This window comes from Hemiscyllium ocellatum, chromosome 12 (assembly GCF_020745735.1).
Source record: "Hemiscyllium ocellatum isolate sHemOce1 chromosome 12, sHemOce1.pat.X.cur, whole genome shotgun sequence".
Taxonomy (NCBI): Eukaryota; Metazoa; Chordata; class Chondrichthyes; order Orectolobiformes; family Hemiscylliidae; genus Hemiscyllium; species Hemiscyllium ocellatum.
The window spans coordinates 52,326,832-52,348,202 of NC_083412.1; the positions used below are offsets into that span (position 1 = coordinate 52,326,832).

The following is a 21,371-nucleotide window of genomic DNA, read 5'->3' on the forward strand; positions in this document are numbered from 1 at the left end:
CAGTGCTTTTAACTACCCTAGAACAGGATTTAACTACACCAACCATATATTTTAATACCTGGCTGTTCAACTGAACTCCAGTTCAGTTTTGAAAAATATAGCCTGCATGCACTGTCTGTTATGAAACTCATTTCCTATGCCAGAGAAAAAAATCTGCATACTCTATGATTGACAGGAATAAGATCCAGTTAATGCAAATGTAAATGTAAATTTAAAAACAAATTAATTTTTTTAATTTAAAAGGGCTAAATGGAGTTTGTTCATGATGAAAAAAGTGTGATGTCCTGGGGAGAGTATTTGATGGAATGAATTGGGAGAAAAGCTTCCATGAGAAGAAAGGTGAATGATCAGAGAATGCAGGCTCAAATTGGGAGATTTCATTCTTCAAAGGAAGCTGCTGTCATCTCGAATACACCACCAGGAGTAGAATCAGATTCAGAAGGTAATGGGACATCTACTTAAAAGGTGAAAATAACAAAGCTATTCATGGGGAAAGCAGGAGAATGCAACCATTTAGATTGGAATCATAGAATCATACAATACAGGATAGGCACTTCGCCCATTGAGTCCACACTGTCAATAATTCACTACTACCTACACAGGTTTCACTTTCCCGCAGTACACTTCATGCTCTTTGAAAGAAGTAGCATAGGAACAGCTGGACAATCAAGTCAAAGAGTCCAACCCGTCTGTGCTGACCAGATATCCTAAATTAATCTAGTCCCATTTGTTAGCCCTTGGCCCATATCCCTCTATTCATATAGCCATCCAGATGCCTTTTACATGTTGTAGTTGTACCAACCTCCATCACTTCCTCTGGCAGCTCATTTGATACATGTAACACCCTTTGCATGAAAATGTTGCCCCTTAGGTCCCTTATAAATCATTCCTCTCTCACCCTAAACCTCTGTCTTCTACCTTTGAGCCAGTTCTGTATCCAAATGGCTAGTTCCCCCTGTATTCCATGAGATCTAACCTTGCTAACCAGTCTCCCATGAGGAACCTTGTCAAATGCCTTACTGAAGTCCATATAGATCACATCTACTGCTCTGCCCTCATCAATCTTCTTTGTTACTTCTTCAAAAAACACAATCAAGTTGTGAGACATGATTTCTCACGCACAAAGCCATGTTGACTATCCCTAATCAGCCCTTGTCTTTCCAAATACATGTAAATCCTGTCCTTCACGATTCCCTCCAACAACTTGCCTACCACTGATGTCAGTCTCACCGTTCTACAGTTCCTTGGCTTGTCCTTACCACCTTTCTGAAATAGTGACACCACATTAGCCAACCTTCAGTCTTCCGGCACATCACCTGTGACCATCAATGGTTCACACATATCTCAGCAAGAGGCCCAGCAACCACTTCCCTAGCTTCCCCAGAGTACTGGGGTACGCCTGATCAGGCCTTGGGGATTTATTCACCTTTGTGTTTTAAGACATCCAGCATCATCTCCTCAATAATATGGATATTTTTCAAGATGTCACCATCTATTTCTCCACATTCTGTATCTTCCATGTCCTTCTCCACAGTCAACACTGATGCAAAATACTCGTTCAGCATCTTTTCCCAAGTCCTGCCATTTCACATATAGGCTGCCTTGCTGATCTTTGAGGGGTTCTATTCTCTCCCTGGTTACTCTTTTGTCCTTAATGTATTTATAAAATCTCTTTAGATTCTCCTTAACCTTATTTGCCAAGGCTATCTCGTGTGCCTTTTTTGCCCTGCTCATTTCTCTCTTAAGTGTACTCCTACTGCCTTTATACTTTTCTAAGGATTCACTCAATCTTTCCTGTCTATACCTGACATAGCTGAAAATGTGTTGCTGGAAAAGTGCAGCAGGTCAGGCAGCATCCAAGGAGCAGGAGAATCGACATTTTGGGCACGAGCCCTTCTTCAGGAACCTGCAGTCCTCACTTCCTCCTATACCTGACATATGCTTCCTTTTTTTTCTTTCACCAACAGCTCAATTTTTCTTGTCATCCAGTATTCCCTACAACTACCAGCTTTACTTTTACTCTAACAGGAACATTCTGTCTCTGGACTCTCATTATCTCATTTATTAAGGCTTGCCATTTTCCAACCATCCCTTTATCTGCAAACATTAGCTTCCAATCGACTTTTGAAAGCTCTGTCTAAAACCAATTTAGAACTTTAATTTTTAGACCTCGTCTATCCTTTTCCATCACTATTTTAAAAATAATAGAATTACGGTCGCTGGCCCCAAAGTGCTCCCCCACTGATATTCAGTCACTTGCTTTGCCTTATTTCCCAAGTTTTGCATTTTACCTAGTCGGTACATACTGAATCAGAAAATTTTCTTGTCCGCACTTAACAATTTCCTCTCCATCTAAACCCTTAACATTGTGGTAGTCCCAGTCTATGTTTGGAAAGTTAAAATCCTCTGACATTACAACCCTATTACTCTTACTGATAACTGAGATCTCCTTACAAATGTCCCACTGACTATTAGGGGTCTATAGTATAGTCCGAATAAGGTAATCATCTTTTTCTTATTTCTCAGTTCCACCCAATAACGTCCCTGGCTGTATTCCCAGGAATATCTTCCCTAAGTATAGCAATAATGTTATCACTTACAAAAAACCCCACTCTCTCTCCTCTCTTGCCCTCCTTTCCATCCTTCCTATAACATTTGTATCCTGGAACATGAAGTGCCAGTCCTGTCCATCCCTGAGCCACACCTCTATAATTGCTATGATATCCCAGTCCCATGTTCCCAACCATGCCCTGAGCTCACTGGCCTTTGCTGTTAGGCCTCTTGCATTAAAGTAAATGCAGTTTAATTTATTTTGTTCTCTGTTTTGTTTCTGCCTACCATGACTGGTTGACTTGTTTCTTTTCCCAACTGTACCAGTCTCAGACTGATATTTCCTCACTGTCTCTTTTTGTATGGTCATAAAACTAGTTTTCTTCTAATAAATAACAAGTCATTTTAAATCTGAGGAATTCCACAACAGAATTCTGGGTAATCCAAGATAGAGGACAGGAAAAAATTGTAGCTGTAGGAGCTGCTGCTTTTTAATTTGAGGCATATTAGGATGTGGAGGTGATTTCCTCAAATTCCAGGATCAGTAATTACTGTTTTATATGCAGAGTCATTGTTTTGGAACTTTGGGGAAAAAGGATTAAAACAATGGCACTTTACAAAGGAGGAAGAGAACAAAGGTAGAGACCACAGAGTCAGAAAAAGAAACCTACACTGCTCTCTGACACAGCAGTGAATCTGCACAGCCACTGCCTTTGCTGTTTGAGTTCAAGTATTTCTGGACATTCGAGAGCGTCTATGAAAAAAATGGCCAACAATGAAATTCACAGCTGACCTTGGAGGAACCTATATGGGAGAGCTCATAGCACAGGAGCAGATAAGTGCATGGCTTTTAAGTGTAACCTTGCAGTCTTTTTTAACAGTGGGTAGAGTTGCTTCTTTTTGGTTATATACATTATTGAGATTTGTCTCTTGATTAAAATGTAAAAATAAAAAACATAGGTACTAAGTTAGGCTGGACTAGTGTTTTTTTTTACAGAGCAATAAGACTGCTATTTTCTGTAGATTGTTAAGGTGCAAAGATGGCCTTTAGTAGAGTGATGTGCTCTTCCTGTCAGATGTGGGAGGTTAAGGAGAATTTCCATGTTACTGATGGTTACGTCTGCGGTAAGTGTGTGGTTGCGATTCTTATCAGATTGCGTGGATCAGTCTGGGCAGCAGTTAGGGGCAATGAGGAATTTACCGGAGCTAGGGGGTGTAATGGATGGCAGTTATAGGAAGGAAAGAAAACCATACATACTGTCAGGTAGATAGGTTATCTCCAAGAAAAGTAGGAGGTGTAGGCAGAAGTCTCCTGTGGCTAGCCCCATCTCAAACAAGTATGTTGATTTGGAAAATATAGGGGGTAATGGACTGTCAGGGGATGTAGCACAAACAGCCAGGTTTCTGGCACTGACACTGGTTCTAGTGTAATGAGGGAGATGTCAGGTTCCAGACAGTTAATTGTGACAGGGGCTTCTCTAGTCAGAGGAACAGACAGATGTTTCTGCAGTTGACAGCAAGAAATCAGAATGGTCTAATGCCTCCCTGGTACCAGGATAAATGATATCTCTGATTGAGTGCAGAATATTCTCAAAGGGGAGAGGGACCAGCAGGAGGCCATTGTACACATTGGAACTACCGAAATAGAAAGGGTAAAGGATGACCTTCTGAAGGGAAACAATAGGAAGTTAGGCAGGAATTTAAAAAGGAGGTATTCGAGGGCAGTAATATCTGGATTACTCCCAGTGCTACAAGCTAGTCAGAGGAAATGAATGTATGGCTGAGGAGCTGGTGCAGGAGAGAAGAGTTCATATTTTTGGATCATTAAAGTGCTAATATCTAGAGTCTGTGTGATTTCTATGTATATGGAGTTACATTAATGGGATTCAGAAATATCATTGCACATGTTGTGAAAATGGGAAGTTTTGTTTATAATGTGCATTAATCAATTCTGTTAGATTTCTAGTTGAAACACAATCATACCATACTCTATCAATATATAATGTATTTTCCAAGTGATCAATAATGCCTTACCATGGTAGGTTGGTTATTCCTGATCTCAAGCTATGCATGTTAATTAAATTCTGTTTCTAATGGAGCAACGTTTGTGGAAAATCCCAGAAATATTGACCATGGGAAATTGCCTTAGGATTGTTTCTTTAGCAAAAACTTAGGGTCTGGATCACATCAGAACTAAACCATAATGGTTTATGGTTAATCATGGTTTGGTCATACAGAACCAGTCCTTTTTTTTAGCTATATACAACAGTCAAATCTTGCATTCATTAGAACAATTGACAAGAATGTCGAAGCCTGGCTTTGACATTCTGTGTGCTATGGCTGAATTGTTATCAGTCATTACCTCACTCATGTAAAATATTGTTCCCCTTTACATTAGTATTCTTATCAATTGATAAGTACAAGATGAAATGATTTAATAAAATGTCTTTTTCAGCAATAAATCATATTCGTCAATTTGGTCCTGTTTCTAGCTAGTAGCTGTACTATGCTTTAGTTGGAAACAGGCTGACTTTGAGGTATGTTTGATAGTGTGAATATAAAATATTGCATTTCCTCTTGCCTTGACAAAAGAAATCCCAAATATCATTAGGAGGGAGAAAAGCAGCCAAATGACTTTTAATATAATTTGTACTGTGTTCAGAAGGCAGTTGGGTAGAGAATAATGAATAGTGATTGCAATGTAGAATGCAATCAGAGATGCTTAGATGATGTCATCAACCAACAGTACTAAGTGTGAGTAATTTCTAACCATTATCTGAACTCTCAGCATTAGATTGCTACATTGAACCACTCCAGGGTTTCATTCATTATCAACTGTTGATTTTGTTGAGAATCTTGGGCTGCTTTTTATATCAGTCAGGTGGTATGGAGAGTGTACGTGTCTAATTTGAATTCTGTTGAACTAGTCAGCATTTCAGTTGTTCAGCTAATCAAAATAAAATGGGCAAGAACAAGGTTTGGTTGCATTTCCTGTCCAACTTTCGTGTGTATTAGGGGGTGGGGTGGGGAAGGGGGTGGGGGGTGGGGTTGGGGCTGGGGCGGCTGGTATGGAGTTACAGCCTGGTGTTGTGTGTGTAATTGAGAAGAGAATTTATTGTGAAATGTTGCTGCTGGTCGTGCAAGACTGCCCAACATAAAATGGGCATTTTCTTTTCACATTGGATGCTTACTAAATGGAAATAAAAGCTCTAGAAAATCCTTGGGAATCATTGTGACATGTTTTAAGGATGTATAAAACCTGCTTCAGCAGGTGCAATGCGAAAGGGATTTCTAGCATCAGTTGACTTTAGAAAGAATTAAAGGAATTAAAATAGTTTAATGGGATAACGCATTCCCTAATGTTCTGGTCTGTCTCTCCCAACAGAAGATGATCTTGAGCCTTACTATGGCTGCATTGTTTGACAGTATTGCCTATCTCATGGTAAGTGGATGAAAACACACATACAATCTAACAAACGTGTGTGATCTATTTAGTTTAAAATTTTCGAAATCATAGTTCTATAATTAAATGTTTTTGTTCTAGTGCATTATGATAACATCAGTTACATGATCACTTGCTTACTTCCCATTGTACATTTTACAGAAACATGTAAGTAATGTTTTAGTAATGTATCCTTTAACTGTATTCTTTAAACCAAAATTACTTAATATAAATGATTGCTGCTGACATATTTCTGGTTAATAATACTAGAAGGTAACTTCGATCAATATAAGAGACATAACAGGTAAGGCAGATGAACTCAGGGCATGGTTGGGAACATGGGACTGGTATAGAATTTAAAATTAGATTCCCTACAGTGTGGGAACAGGCCCTTCGACCCAACTGACCCTCTGAAGAGCAACCCACCTAGACCCATTCCCCTACCCTATATTTACCCCTGGCTAATGCACCCAACCTACACATCCCTGAACACTATGGGCACTTTAGCTTGGCTAGTTCACCTAACCTGCACATCTTTGGATTATGGGAGGAAACTGGAGCACCTGGAGGAGAATGTGCAAACTTCACAGACAGTCACCTGAGGCTGGAATTGAACCTGGGTCCCTGGCGCTGTGAGGCAGCAATGCTAGCTACTTAGCCACTGTGCCACCCTAATCATAGCAATTCAGAAACATGGCTCAGGGATGGACAAGACTGGCAGTTTAATGTTCCAGGGTATAGACGCTATTGGAAGGAGGGCAAGAGAGGAGTGGGAGTGACGTTTTTGATTAGAATTGACGTTAGGACTGTACTGAGGGGAGATATTCCTGGGAGTATGTCCACGGAAGTTATTTGGGTGGAACTGAGAAATAAGAAAGGGATGATCAACTAATTGGGATTGTACTATAGACCCCAATAATCAGTGGGAAATTGAGAAGCAAATTTGTAAGGAGCTCTTAGTTATCTGTACGAATAATAAGGTGGTAATGGTAGGGGATTTTAACTTTCCAAACATAGATTGGGACTGCCCAAGTGTTAAGGGCTTGGATAGAGAGGAATTTCTTAAGTGCATACAAGAAAACTTTTTGATTCAGTGTGTGGATGTACCTCCTCTAGAAGGAGCAAAGTCTGACCTACTCTTGAGAAATAAAGCAGGGCAGGTGACTGAGGTGTCAGTGGGGGAGCACTTTGGAGCAAGTGACCATAATTCTAATAGTTTCAAAACAGTGGTGGTAATGAAGAGACCAGATCTAAAAATTTAGGCAACAACTTTCAACAGTTGATTGGGTGCGGATTTTCGTAGGTAAAGGGACGGCTGGAAAATGGCGAGCCTTCAAAAATGAGATAACAAGAGTCCAGAGACATTAGGTTCTTGTTAGAGTGAAGGGTAAGACTGGCAGGTGTAGGGAATGTTGGATGACTAGAAAAATTGAAATTTTAGTGAAGATAAAGAAAGAAACATATGTCAGGTACAGACAACAAAGATCAAGTGAATCCTTAGAAGAGTATAAGGGCAGTAGGAGTACAAAGTGAGGTCTGCAGATGCTGGAGATCAGAGCTGAAAATGTGTTGCTGGTTAAAGCGCAGCAGGTCAGGCAACATCCAAGGAACAGGAAATTCGACATTTCGGGCATAAGCCCTTCCTAATGAAGGGCTTATGCCCGAAACGTTGAATTTCCTGTTCCTTGGATGCTGCCTGACCTGCTGCGCTTTAACCAGCAACACATTTTCAGCAGTAGGAGTACAGTCAAGAGAGACATCGGGAGGGCAACAAGGGGACATGAGATAGCTTTGGAAAATCGGGTTGAGAATCCAAAAGGATTCTCCAAATACATTAAGGACAAAAGGGTAATGAGGGAGAGAATAGCAACACTTAAAAATCAATGAGGCTGCCTGTGTATGGAACCGCAGGAGATACTAAATGAATATTTTGGGTCAGTGTTTACTGTGGAGAAGGTTATGGAAGCTAGAGAACATGGGGAATTAAATAACAACATCTTGAGAAACGTTCATATTCGAGAGGCAGAAGTGCGGGATGTCTTGCAATGTAAAGGTAGATAAATCCCCAGGATCTGATCAGGCGTACCCTAGAAATCTATGGGAAGCTGGGAAGTGACTGCAGGGCTGCTTGTTGAGATATTTGCATCATCGATAGTCACAGGTGAGGTGCTGGAAGATTGGAGGTTCGCAAACGTGGTGCCACTGTTTAAGGAAAGTGGTAAGGAAAAGCCAGGGAACTATAGACCGGTGAGCCTGTCCTCAGTGGTGGTCAAGTTATTGGAGGGAATCCTGAGGGACAGGATTTACATGCATTTGGAAAGGCAAGGACTGATTAGGGATAGTTAACATGGCTTTGTACATGGGAAATTGTGTCTCACTAACTTAATTGAATTTTTTGAAGAAGTAACAAAGAGAATTGATGAAGACAGAGTGGTGGAGGTGATCTATATGGACTTCAGTAAGGCATTTGACAAAGTTCCACATGGTAGGCTGGTTAGCAAAGTTAGATCATGTGGAATACAGGAAGAACTAGCTATTTGAATACAGAACTGGCTCGAAGGTAGGAGGCTGAAGGTGGTGGTGGAGGATTGCTTTTCAGACTGGAGTCCTGTGATCAGTGGTGTGCTACATGGATCAGTGTTGGGTCCACTGTTTTTTGTCAGTTATATAAATGATTTGGATGTGAGCCATAGGTGGTATAGTTGGTAAATTTGCAGATGACACCAATATTAGCAGTGTAGTGGATAGCAAAGAAGGTTACCTCAGAGTACAACGAGACCTTGATCAGGTGGACTGGTGGGCCTAGGAATGGCAGGTGGAGTTTAATTTAAATAAATGTGAGGTGCTGCATTTTGGAAAGGCAAATCAGGGCACGACTTATATACCTTAATGGTAAGGTCCTGGGGAGTGTTGCTGAACAAAACGACTTTGGAGCACAGGTTCATAATTCCTTGAAAGTGGAGTCGCAGGTAGACAGGATAGTGAAGAAGGCGTTTGACTTGCTTGTCTTTACTGATCAGTGCATTGAGTATATGAGTTGGGATGTTATGTTGTGGCTTTACAGGACATTGTTTAGGACCCTATTGAATACTGTGTTCAAATCTGGTCTCTCTGCTATAGGAAGGATGTTGTGAAACTTGAAAGGGGAGCGTCGGAGGCTGAGGGATGACCTTATTGAAGTTTATAAAATTACAAGGGGCATGGAAGGGGTGAATAGCCAAGGTCTTTTCCTCAAGGTAGTGGACTCCATAACTAGAGGGCATAGGGGTTTAAGGTGAGAGGGGAAAGATTTAAAAAAGACCTAAGGGGCAACATTTCCACGCAGAGGGTGGTGCATATATGGAATAAGCTGCCAGAGGAAATGCTGGAGGCTGATACAGTTATAGCATTTAAAACGCATTTTGATGGATATATGAATAGGAAGGGTTTAGAGGGATATGGCCCAAAAGCTGGCAAATGGGACTAGACTAATTTAGGATAGTTAGTCGGTGCAGATATGTTGGAATGAAGAGTCTGTTTCCTTCATTCTGCATTGGATTCTGTATCCAATCCTATACTACTATATGTAAAAACTGTTTGGAGGCCCGATATTATGACAAACCCTCATTAATCCCAAATATTTTTGTTGCAATTGTAATCATTTTAAATAGTTTATTTGTCAAAGTTCTTGAGAAGATTTGTCAAACTTATTAAAATACAGATTTTTTTGCCAAACAGAAAACCTGTCCTTTAGGAGTGTTTATTTTGCAGCATAGAAATATTGTTGATGGTTTTAGAAGCATTAATATGCAGTTTTCTTAGTCTTAATGTGTGGATTATCTTTGTTTTAATGCCAGAATAAATATGCAGGTGATGGAAAGTGTAATATTTTAAATAATCAAGTTACATATTTTGGAAATTGATTTGACTTCTGCTGAGCGATTTAAAATTTGCCTTTTGTAACAGGGAGAGGTTATCCCAGATGGTGTCCTTTGTAATTTTCAGGCTTGGTGGCTTACGTACTTTGGTGAGTGCTTTGTTTCTTTTTCTGTCTAGTAAACCCAAAACACATTATGCTGATTTCTAGGATGATGAATGCTGAACATCAAGCAACAATTGAGTATTTCCTTTCTTTGAAATAAAATTGTCCATTTATGCCACACCGTTCATAACCTTCGGATGTCCCAAGTGAAGTACTTGAAGTCTCATCACTTTTATTGGAAACTGCTAGTTTTGTGAATGTATTCTCCAATTTTGTTGGAAAGAAGCTGGCAGATGGGACTAGATTAGGTTGGGGTATCTGGTCGGTATGGACAAGTTGGACCGAAGGGTCTGTTTCCTTGCTGTACATCTCTAAGAGGCTTTTCAGATTCACCTTGCTTAATGTGTTTGTTGGAAACCTGCCAACGTATTCTGTACTATTGCCTGTCTAGCCTATCGTCATGGGTAATTCACATTCCTATGGTTGCAAGCACAAAAAGATTGGCATTATTAGCAATATATATAGCTCACACTAAATGTTTTCTCTCTGCAAAGAAGGTAGAGCTGAAACAGAGCACATCAAAATAATCTTGCTACAGTAATGGATACCATGATCGGATCATCTCTCACTGTATATCATAAAAACCTATGAATGGGATTTTGGTCCTGAAAATTACCCAGTGTACCTTGGGATACACTTGAATATAAAGTGTGTCAAACATTTGAGTAACTGGTGAAGTGAATTGTTTTACAGTGCTACTCTGCAGCAGCAAGCAACTCTCAGACGAAAAAAGCATTCTTCCTATCACGCAAATCAATAATGTGCCATATGAATTCCAGTGTCAGGGCAATATGAAGTATGCAGGCCATACATCCCAAAGACTGGTGGATTGTGTAAGACATCTTGTACCCTCAGCTGTTCACAAAAAACAAGGTACTGAGCATATTCAACCACATTCCACTCTCTGTCTCAGAAAATTGTTAACAGATGAGCACTCGTGAATGGAGAGTAAGAATGGTCCTTTTAACCTCTCGACTTTCAATCAATCACCTCTTCAATCAATGGGCTGAATTAAGTGCCCTCCCATGTAACACTATTGGTGTAGGAAGCTTTCAGTCAGTTGAGAGGATGTTGGGTGGACACTGACAACTTCTCCTCTCTGTCTCGATAAGTCAGTGGTTGGAAGGCATTGGAAAGGCCATGCTAAGGCCAAAGTACATGCCTTTGTTGCTGATATCTTTGATAACTACATATAAATGTTACAAAATAACAGCAAGAAACATTAAATATTCATTAGAAGCTGATATATATTAGCCTGAGCATAACTCCTCATCATGAATGACCATTTGAATATTGGAAATGTATTGAAAGAATAAAATATTTGGCAAAGAAAATCAGTACTTTTAAAAGATTCCCATGGTAAGTTTCACGTGAAGCTTAATTTAGAATAGATGCTTTTAAAAAAACACTTTTTAAAAGGTTGAGAATTATCTTGAATAATGTGGAGGCCTAGGTGATAGCACAACAGACCATGGAAGAATTCAAAGCAAGGATTGGAGTCTAGAATTAGGTTTGAAGGACTGACTTTCAATCAGACACTGCCACTGATCCAACACTGTCTGTTGTGAGAGCTTGAATTCTGGTGAATTGGATTTATTGGGCCAAAGGGTCTCCCCTTGTTCTTAGAATTTCCTAATTTCTTAGATAACCTATCCTTTGCCAATTAAAAGAAAAACATTTTATATCTGGATAATGACAGTATTAGAATTTCTAATATAAATGTATACTGTAAAATATCTTGTACTTATGAGTATAAGAATTCCATAATTTTAAGTTTTTATGTTAATGAAATACCTTTTGCACATTTAGAACATGGACTATCTATAATAAAATATATTCTCAGTTGTTATTAGTTGATATTAGAGGCAATAGTTTGGAACATTTGCTTGAATTCATTTGATGTCTTTGTGGTTCCCAGTCTTTGAAGGTGCAGTTCGAATTCTCAATGATCACTTCATTGACTAAATAGTTCCCAGTGTTCTCTAAGCATTTATCCAATTTCCACTTGAATAAGTGATCGACATCATGGCAAAAATAATTGAGACAGTGTGATTTGAGAGTCATCAAATAAAATTTTGTAATGAAATGAATTTAATTGTAACCCCTTCCACACTATGCTATGGAAAAACCTGTATGTCAATTGTGCCTTATAGAAACAGTTACTTTGAACAACTCAAAGTATAAATTCAGTGATCTCATGTTTCCAGCATGGAAATGACTGACAGAAGATCTGGGCTAAGCTGTAATAAATCTATTAGAAACCCATGCTAGCTTTGACCACAGTTCTTAAATGTTGCTGATGCGGCTGCTTCCACCATCTCCACTGCCACCCTCTGTGTGAAAACTTTTACCTGCACTTCTCCTTTAACCTTCCCCTGTCTCATCTTGAACTAGTATCCTCTTGTAGTTGACCATTCCACCCTGGAAAAAAGCCTCTGGTTGTCCAAGCTATCTATGCCGGTCATAATTTTATAGACCTCTAACAGGTCACCCCTCAGCCTTTATCTTTCCAGGCAAAATAAACTGAGTTTTGTATTATAAATACGTGATTACTAAATTCACTGTCCAATATGTATGATGCATGTGTACTGTTGGCTTTATTGTAATACATGCTGCAGTAGGATGTTGAGTTTTTGAACCAGTTGAGCATTTGATCATGTCAAACAGCTGTGTAAAAGCAGTATACGTTTACAAAATAATGGAAGTCACTCCCAACTCCCCATACGAACTCCATTCCTGTAGCCCAGTCCCAAATGGTGGGTTCCAGCTAAACATTTGGGGTCTGAGCTTTGATATAGAGGTGGAGTTCTGACTGTGTGCTGCAAGCTGCAAGGTCCCCTTTAAACCAGTGCAGTTGTCTTTCATAGTGAGTACAGCATAATGACCCAATCTTCTACGCCTGAATTCTGTCCTAAAACATCCTAATGAGAAAGTAGATGCTTTTTATTTAAAAGCCTTGTGGATTAAACATTTTATTTATTTCCCAGGCTACACTCACTGGTATCTCACTCTCTCCATGCCATCCTCACTGCTCTCATAGGCATTCCAGCCCCCTCCGCTCACAATCCCCACTGCCCCCTCACAGGCATCCCTTCACTCTTCCTCTCTCAAGCATCTTCCCCACCTACTGCTTTCACCTGCAGCCCCCTAGCCCTCTCACCCAGCTCTCATAACTCTGAGCTCTCGGCACATTTTGAGCACCGAAATGGAGTCAGCCTGAGAGAAAGATTTGGGAAGCAGTCATGCAGTATTTGCTAAATAATGTACTTCAAGTTTGTTTGACAACCATTGCAAGCAGCTTTTAGTATGAGATCCTCTGGCAAACTCACACAAAGAGGAAAAAATATAGCATTGTTTTATAAACTTCCAGTCGTCAAAATATATTGACTGCAAGAGTGTGTGCAGTATGTTTATATCCCCTGTCTATGTAATATCACCGCAAGTGCATTGAATGTTATATATAATTGTATCATGTACAAGTAAATAATTCAACTTTGGAGTAGGAATTATAAATCTAAAGTTTGGAAAGGTTTTTTTTTCTGTGACACAGTGATCTGAATGAAATTTAAAAAAAGGACATGACCCCTTGAATTCTGGGATCCAGATTTTATTAATCGAATTTAATTTCCACCAGCTGCTATGATGGGATATGACCCTGTGTCACCAAAGCATTAGGTTTGTCCCTCTGGATTAATATCCCAATAACGTTAACATTACACCTTCCTTTGTATTCCACAGAGAATACTTGGTGAAGATTAAATTTGAACTGAACAGTTCTGCACTAGGGATTGCTTTCTGGGGATTATTTTCAACTTGTTGGTGATCTGGTGGAGTAGATAGCCTGCCCTGGAGAGGATTCATCTGGTTTTCAGCCTGTTGTTTGAGAATGGGATAAAGTAAAAAAAAATCACTTTTTTGTTATCTTTATGCAGGATGCTTTTTACTGCACGGTAACCCTTATTTTAAAAAAAGCACACCTTTGTGTAACAATACCTACAAAGCTGCCTTTCTGCTGTGATAGAGTGCTTGCACTTCTTGCAGCCATTATGATTTATTATCCAGGAGCAGAGCGGCTTTAAAGGTGAACTGAAGCCTTTCAGAGCTGCCTGTGCCAAAATAGCTGCTTCTTAATCCTGTGATGTTGACTGCTAAGTGTAGGAAACAATGAAAATGTACTTAAATGAGTTGTGTGCGTATTTTACCATTTGCAGGGCATACTGAGTATTCAGAGCGGTGAATTAGCTATCTCTCTGCATTATCATTACTGGGTTTGTGTGTATTTGTACTGTTCTGAGAAGAAAAGACAGTTTTAACCTGAAAAAGACAGTAATTAAACTTTCTATTTTATAGAATACTATTAGTAGACCTATTACCCTCATTTAATTTGTATTTGCCATCATTTTTATGATCGTGTTGAGAAAATACGCCGGCCAATATTAAGGCTGTCTGTGAAGCCCTGCACTATTATTCCCCCGTGCTGCAACTGGAAAAATCAGAAGTCACATGACACCATGTTACAGTCCAACAGATTTATTTGAAATCACAGGTTTCAGAGCGCTGCTCCTTCATTAGGTGAAGTCACTTATAACCTGGTGTCGTGTAATGTCTGACTTTGTCCACCCCAGTACAACATCGACACCTCTACGTCATAGCTACTGAAAAGAGAAATGTCATTGTCGTTGTCTGCCGAGGACCTAAACTGACAATCTGGTCATAACTAGAACAACTTGTATTCACACTGCACCTTAATATAAGAAAATGTCCTGAGGCAGTATAGTACACATATTTGACCCAAGACAGTATAAGAAGTAATGTAAAAGAAAAGACGACACCATAATGATGAACATATTTTTGTCTAAAAGGTAGACTCTAGGAACTGTCTTCAAGGTGCGAAGTGAAATGAAGGGGTGGAGATGTGCAGGGAGGAAATCATGTAGCTTGATGCCTAGGCAATAGATGACACGGTCAGTGGTGGTGATTAAGGTTGGGAATGCTCAAATGGCAAAAATTATATATTTTGAGATACCTTGGAGGATTGTGGGGTTTGAGGAGATTACAGGGATGGGGAAGATAAAAATCTGCAGTGATTTGACAACATCGATCAGAATTTTAAAATGAAGATGTTGCTTTGCCAGGGTCCACAGTATGGGCCATCAGTCATGAGGTGGTAGAAGTGCAAGACTGGGTGTAGGTTTACACAAGGGCAGTAGGGTTATGGATGGTTACATTGGTTAGAGTGTGGGAGGTCAGCCAGGGGTGTATTGAAATGGTTGAATCTGGATTAAAACAGAGGCATGGTTTACAACAGGATCTGGACCAGATGGGCCAGTGGGCTGAGAAGTGGCAGCTGGAGTTTAATTCAGGTAAATGCGAGGTGCTGCATTTTGGGAAAGCAAATCTTAGCAGGACTTATACACTTAATGGTAAGGTCCTAGGGAGTGTTGCTGAACAAAGAGACCTTGGAGTGCAGGTTCATAGCTCCTTGAAAGTGAAGTCACAGGTAGATAGGATAGTGAAGAAGGCGTTTGGTATGTTTTCATTTATTGGTCAGAGTATTGAGTACATGAGTTGGGAGGTTATGTTGCGGCTGTACAGGACATTGGTTAGGGCACTGTTGGAATATTGTGTGCAGTTCTGGTCTCCTTCCTATCGGAAAGATGTTGTGAAAATTGAAAGGGTTCACTAAGTTTTACAAGGATGTTGCCAGGGTTGGAGAATTTGAGCTACAGGGAGAGGCTGACAGTCTGGGGCTGTTTTTCCTGGAGCGTCGGAGGCTAAGAGTGACCTTATAGAGGTTTACAAAATTATGAGGGGCATGGATAGGATAAATAGACAAAGTTTTTTCCCTGGCATCAGGGACTCCAGAATGAGAGGGCATAGGTTTAAGGTGAGTGGGGAAAGATATAAAAGAGACCTAATGGGCAACATTTTCTTAGAGGGTGGTATGTGTATGGAATGAGCTGCCAGAGGATGTGGTGGAAGCTGGTACAATTGCAGTATTTAAGAGGTATTCGGATGGGTATATGAATAGGAAGGGTTTGGAGGGATATGGGCCGGGTGATGGCAGGTGGGACTAGATTGGGATATCTGGTCAGCATGGATAGGTTGGACCGAAGGGTCTGTTTCCATGCTGTACATCTCTAGGACTCTATGACTCTATTAATGTTTACAGAATATGAGCTAAATTGGGTGATAACGAGGTGGAAACAATGTGATTTTAGGGAGGACACAGACGTTTAAGTGGCAGTTTATCCTGGTAGCAGATATAACACTGATGTTGCAAGCAGTTTGTTTTAGTTTCAGAAAATCAATTGTTGGGGGAGAAATAGAACAGGTAGTGAGGGAAGGAAATTTGCAGCGGAAAGCAAAAGCAATGACTTCCATCTTCCCAATGTATAATTGGAAGAAGTTTCTATTGATCCATGACTGGGTATCAGTAAGGAGGCTGATAATTTAGAAACGGTGAGGCAGTTGTTGGTAAAGTAGAGATTGAAGGCCCTCGGTGTCATATGATGCTGTGAGGGGCAGCATGTGGATGAGAAGTAGGTGTGCTCTCAGCATTGATGCATGAAGGAACACCAGAAGTGATGGTGTGGGAGCAGAAAGGGAAGCCATTTTAAGTGATAATCTGTAGGAGCGTGTGCACAATTCATTCAGTTGCATGCAAATTTATTTAAACCTTACCTCAGCAGATGTAGGGAAATCAAATGGAGTGCATTGGAACCTTACTCATTTAGCATCTATTTGGTTTGTCAATATAGAGAAAGTGGCACATTTTACAGCATCAGAAAAGTGGATGTATGTGCTGGTGTCTGAGGAGGATCAAAGGTTGACTAGCAAAAACAAAGTGTAGTGGTTGCTACGTATACAACTTCAATATAGTAGCTGTACCCCTGCAAGTTAGAGTCATGCTCATGAGAGGGACTTTCGAATGGGCAGTTCAATATATTCTGATAGGGGGTGGGGGAAGCGAAGGTAATTATATGCTTCTGCTTCAGATAAATCCAGATATTACAGTGGTCTGAGAGTTATTGGAGCAGTGCAGAAAGAATTCTGCTGAACTCCTATCACAGCTGACTCTGAGGGAATTCCCTGGGCAATTGAAAACTCCAATGGGCTTTCCCCTGCCTCTGAAATCCTTCAGAAAAGCCCCTCAGAGTTGGAGAATTCCAAGTTCTGACTTGCTTCTGGAAATTAACATTAAAAGCTTGCTCTAACTCCTCAATGAGTATGAACTGAATATCTGATATTCACCATTGTTTACCCCTCCTCCCACCAACACCATCACCCACCCACCAACCCACTACACCCTGCTGACCCCTGATGTCCCTGGACACAACACCTGCCCCCTCTGCTAACCTGACTCAACATACTTACTGCCTTCCCATCGAAACTGACACTTCCCAGGCTGGATTCAAAATCATTCCGACCACCTATCCCGCACCCACCCATTCTTTTCTAACAATCCTGCCTCTTTTCCCACGAGGAATCATACTTCCCCAACATCCCTCATCCATACTCTCTGAGCCACTGCTCCCATTCTAACCCCTCATGTACCTTATGTTCTTGCTGTCTCACAGTAGCTGTCAAAGTATCTGCTGGACATTGGAACTACAGAATTCAGCACTCAGTGCAGTAAAAGGTGGCATGGTTTCTATGGCGGTTTTGTGAGTTTCTAGATTCTTGTACAGGGGACTCCTGTCCAGAAATCCCAAGTGCAAAAGTCATCTAAACATAAGTTGGCATTTTCTAATCTGAAAAAAATGGGCCACTGGACTCTAAACACTAAATCTGCTTTCTCTCCATAGTCGCTGCCATACCTCAGTTTCTCCAGCAATTTCTGTTTTCATTTTCTAACCTGGCTCAGGTTTCCAACCCTGATTGGGACTTTAAAATCATTTTTAAAATTAAACGTTCAGGCAACCTTTGTGAAGTATTATTTGGTAGTAAGAAAGAAAGTACACACCTAATGCTGAGTTGGCAGGAATGAAGTAATGGAAGTAATTGTGTCTTGTCAGAGCAATCTACAGAAATAATTTTCCAAACTTCAAGTTCCTGTTTAGAAAATAGGTCTGCCAGTTCTATAGAGTGAAAATTCAAATATGTGCTGTGCACAATCTTCCAGCCATTCATTTAAAAGTGCATTTGAATTTTGGATATTTGAAAGATGTGAGAGAGAGAGAGAGAGACACTATCCCTTGGAATCTTGAAGTTGGAAAAGGATCCTTTTAAATCTGTGTTTTTGTGCAATTTATCTTCTAATATTAGGCTCCATTTCCTGTTCACATGCAGACTGGTGTTCCCTGGCATGGGTTTGTTGCATAACCGTCAACCTTTACTTCAACTTGGTGAAAGAAATCAGAACAGATCACTTTGCAGTGTGAGTATTGCTCCAAGTATTGTTCTCTTTTGGACTGTTCTTTGTAGGTTGTTGATTGAAGAACAACAAAACAAACCTTTCTCTGCACTTATTATGGTGCTGTATATAATATTTATCTAGAATATCTGAATAGTTATGTGCATCATTTGGAGATCTCTTGGTTGTTTTCTTCATCTTCTCTTCCGGAGTACTGTGACTAATAACTTCCCATTCAGTTTGATGTCACAATGAGTATTTGTAACACAGTGTTCTTGGCAAGCAGAAAGAACGTGTACAGGAATTGCACCAGTTTCAACTCAACAAAATAGGTGGCACCTATTCTCTGGTTCATTTCTCAGCATGATGTCTTGACCAAACATGCCAAGTTTAAATTTAAAGCCTGGCCTTTAACTGTCAATCATCATCAATGCAATCTCCATGGCAGTGCTTGTACCAATCAGCACCCACTTGTTAACATACAGTGCTGCCCTCTCATGCAGACAAACGCTGCAACAAAATGTATCTTTTTCCAACAAAATTTGTAAAATCTTATCCTCTGGCTTTTGCATTTATCAGTAATCTGTTTCCTTTCTTTAAAAACAAATTTTAATATCTAAATGAACTGAATGTGCAAATAGATTGATGAATTATTAGACAATAAAATTATCTGGTTCTTACTGATTACCCCAAGCCTGAGTTTATTAGCTCTCCTTGCCCTCTTCTTGTTAAAATATCTTCACAAAATATTCATATTGTTAGTGCAGTAGATAGGAATTCCTCCTTTCTGTATCCTGTTGAGTGCAATAATGTAAGGTGAGTCGGAAGTCCTATTATTTTCTATTCTCAGAGCTACTCTTTGCTGGACTCAGTTAACACCCCATTCTGAGATTTTTACAGTTTGTAGACCAGAACATTTAATATTTATGGTTTACCTGACCACCTCAAAAACTTGAGAATTTTAAGACTGAGATTTGAGTTTTAGTTATGTTCTGGAGCCGAAAGACTGTAATGCAGATTAGAAATCGCTACTATGTATCAACCAAAAGTGCAGAGTTGTATTATCCATTTCAAAATCGAGAACACTCCAAAGTGACTTGCATTTCAGAGAAGAGCTATATAATTTATTGATCAACTTTAATAGATTAAAATGTGTTAGAGACTCCTTGGAATTGTAATAGACCAAATTGCCGTCACCTTAGAGAAATGAGTCCTTTCGTTTTGCACTGAAGAACTGGTGAGTGACTGTAGCTTTAAGAGCCAGGACACCGTATGATTCCAGAGATAGATGTGAACAAGAGCTTAGTTGTGGTTTCAGCTGATGTACTTTATTGTTTAAAATGTGTTCTTCCTGTATTGGATTGTTAAATCATTACAAAATAGTTAATACTCACTGGAAGAAGATTTTAGTAGCTTATTGAAAAGCAGAATACTGTGGATGCTGGAAGTCTAAAATAAAAGCAGAACATGTTTAAATGTTCAGCGGATCTGGCAGCATCTGCGAAGCGAAATAGTGAATGTTTCAGATTGTTGAAATTTTTTGACTTAAGTCAACTACTCTCACATCAATCTTGTTGCTGTCTGCACTTAAGAATCAATTCTGGTGAAGTAATCCTTTTCTAAATTGGCTCTCCTTAAAGCACTGCATAATATTCTTTCCCCCCCCCCCCCCATTATGCCAACCCTAACCCCAATCCCAGTCTTCACCCCATCTCAGTACCCAGTAACCTTGTGGATAAGAATAGCATTAGAAATCAAGCTGTACAGCAAGGTCAGTGATACAGTTCCTACTGGACTCTGCTTGTTAAATGGAGAAGTGACTGAATGCTGTAATTGCATATCAAATCCCTAGGCTGGGGAGACGGAGCTAAAACTTTGCTCCCACCACTGTTTATAACTTTTTTAGAAAATACAGCTGTAGAAGTTGGGTGACAAGAGTTTGACCTGTCTCTGATAGCTTCCAGAGGCTGTTAACCTGCCAAAGATCACTCGATGGCTTGCACGTGAAGAATGCTGACTTGTGAGAGTTACAGGAGGCTTGATACCAGTAGAACCATACCCTCACATAAGCCTGAAGAGGTAGGGAACCGTGGTTTAGGCACTGCAATGTATTTTCAAACTTCAGAGTTGCAGTAATATTTTGACCGTTGAATACAGGAAGTCTAAATATGTTTGCTGTTTATGATCAATATTGGTGAAGTTGTAAACAGAGATAAGCACTGAAACCATTGGTAAACAATCCCATTGCTGATGTTGTAACAGAGGGCTATATGCAGCCTCTCAGGTGGATGTAATAAGGTGCAAACTACTAAAGTTAAATAGGCAGAAAAGTATTTGGTTCTGAAAATAAATTTGGCATTTAATCTATGTAATGATAATGCTGTCGAGCACCTTGAGATTAAACTTTATATTTTGAAAATGTCATCAAACTGTCTGGGTTTTAGTGAAGTATTGTTTAAGCATTATGATTTTTTTCTTTGTTGTTTATTACTTAGAAACAGAAATCTTTCCACGTGGATCAAGACTCCTAGATGCACGCTTATGCTTATGGCCTGTTTAATTGAAATTGCAGAATTATGAGCATTTTAATGCTTAGGGCTTCTGTCCAAGAGGAGCTCCATTGAAACTGACCAGTTCATTTTACACAGGGCCTTAGCCAGCAAGGATTGAAACTTGCATCATGTTATTCTTCACCAAGATACCCAAGGAGAAAAGATAGTGTGCTGAAAACACAGTGGGCCTGGCAGCGTCCATGGAAATAGAGCAAGCTAACATTTTGAGTCTGGATGACTCTTCAACAGAGCTGAAGCTGAAGTTCTGCTGAAGAGTCGTCTAGACTCGAAACGTTAGCTTGCTGTCTGTCCTCGTGGATGCTGCCTGACCTGCTGTGATCTCCAGCGTTTGTTGTTTTCAGTACAGATTCCAGCATCTGCAGTAATATGCTCCTGGAAAAGATAGTGTGGTGTGATATGCAAACCCTACTCTGCAGGGGGAGGTGACAG

General features: G+C 40.0%; 1 protein-coding gene across 4 annotated transcripts in view; it reads left to right on the forward strand.

Annotated features, from left to right (window-relative positions):
* The window catches only part of si:dkey-100n23.5, a 223,846-nt gene that overhangs the window by 64,345 nt on the left and 138,130 nt on the right, over window positions 1-21,371 (forward strand). For all 4 annotated transcript variants that reach the window (XM_060833050.1, XM_060833052.1, XM_060833049.1 and 1 more), the window contains 3 exons: window positions 5,936-5,992; window positions 9,938-9,998; window positions 18,306-18,393. In XM_060833050.1, coding sequence (XP_060689033.1) covers window positions 5,936-5,992; window positions 9,938-9,998; window positions 18,306-18,393 — 206 coding nt within the window. The remainder of the gene's footprint in view (window positions 1-5,935; window positions 5,993-9,937; window positions 9,999-18,305; window positions 18,394-21,371) is intronic.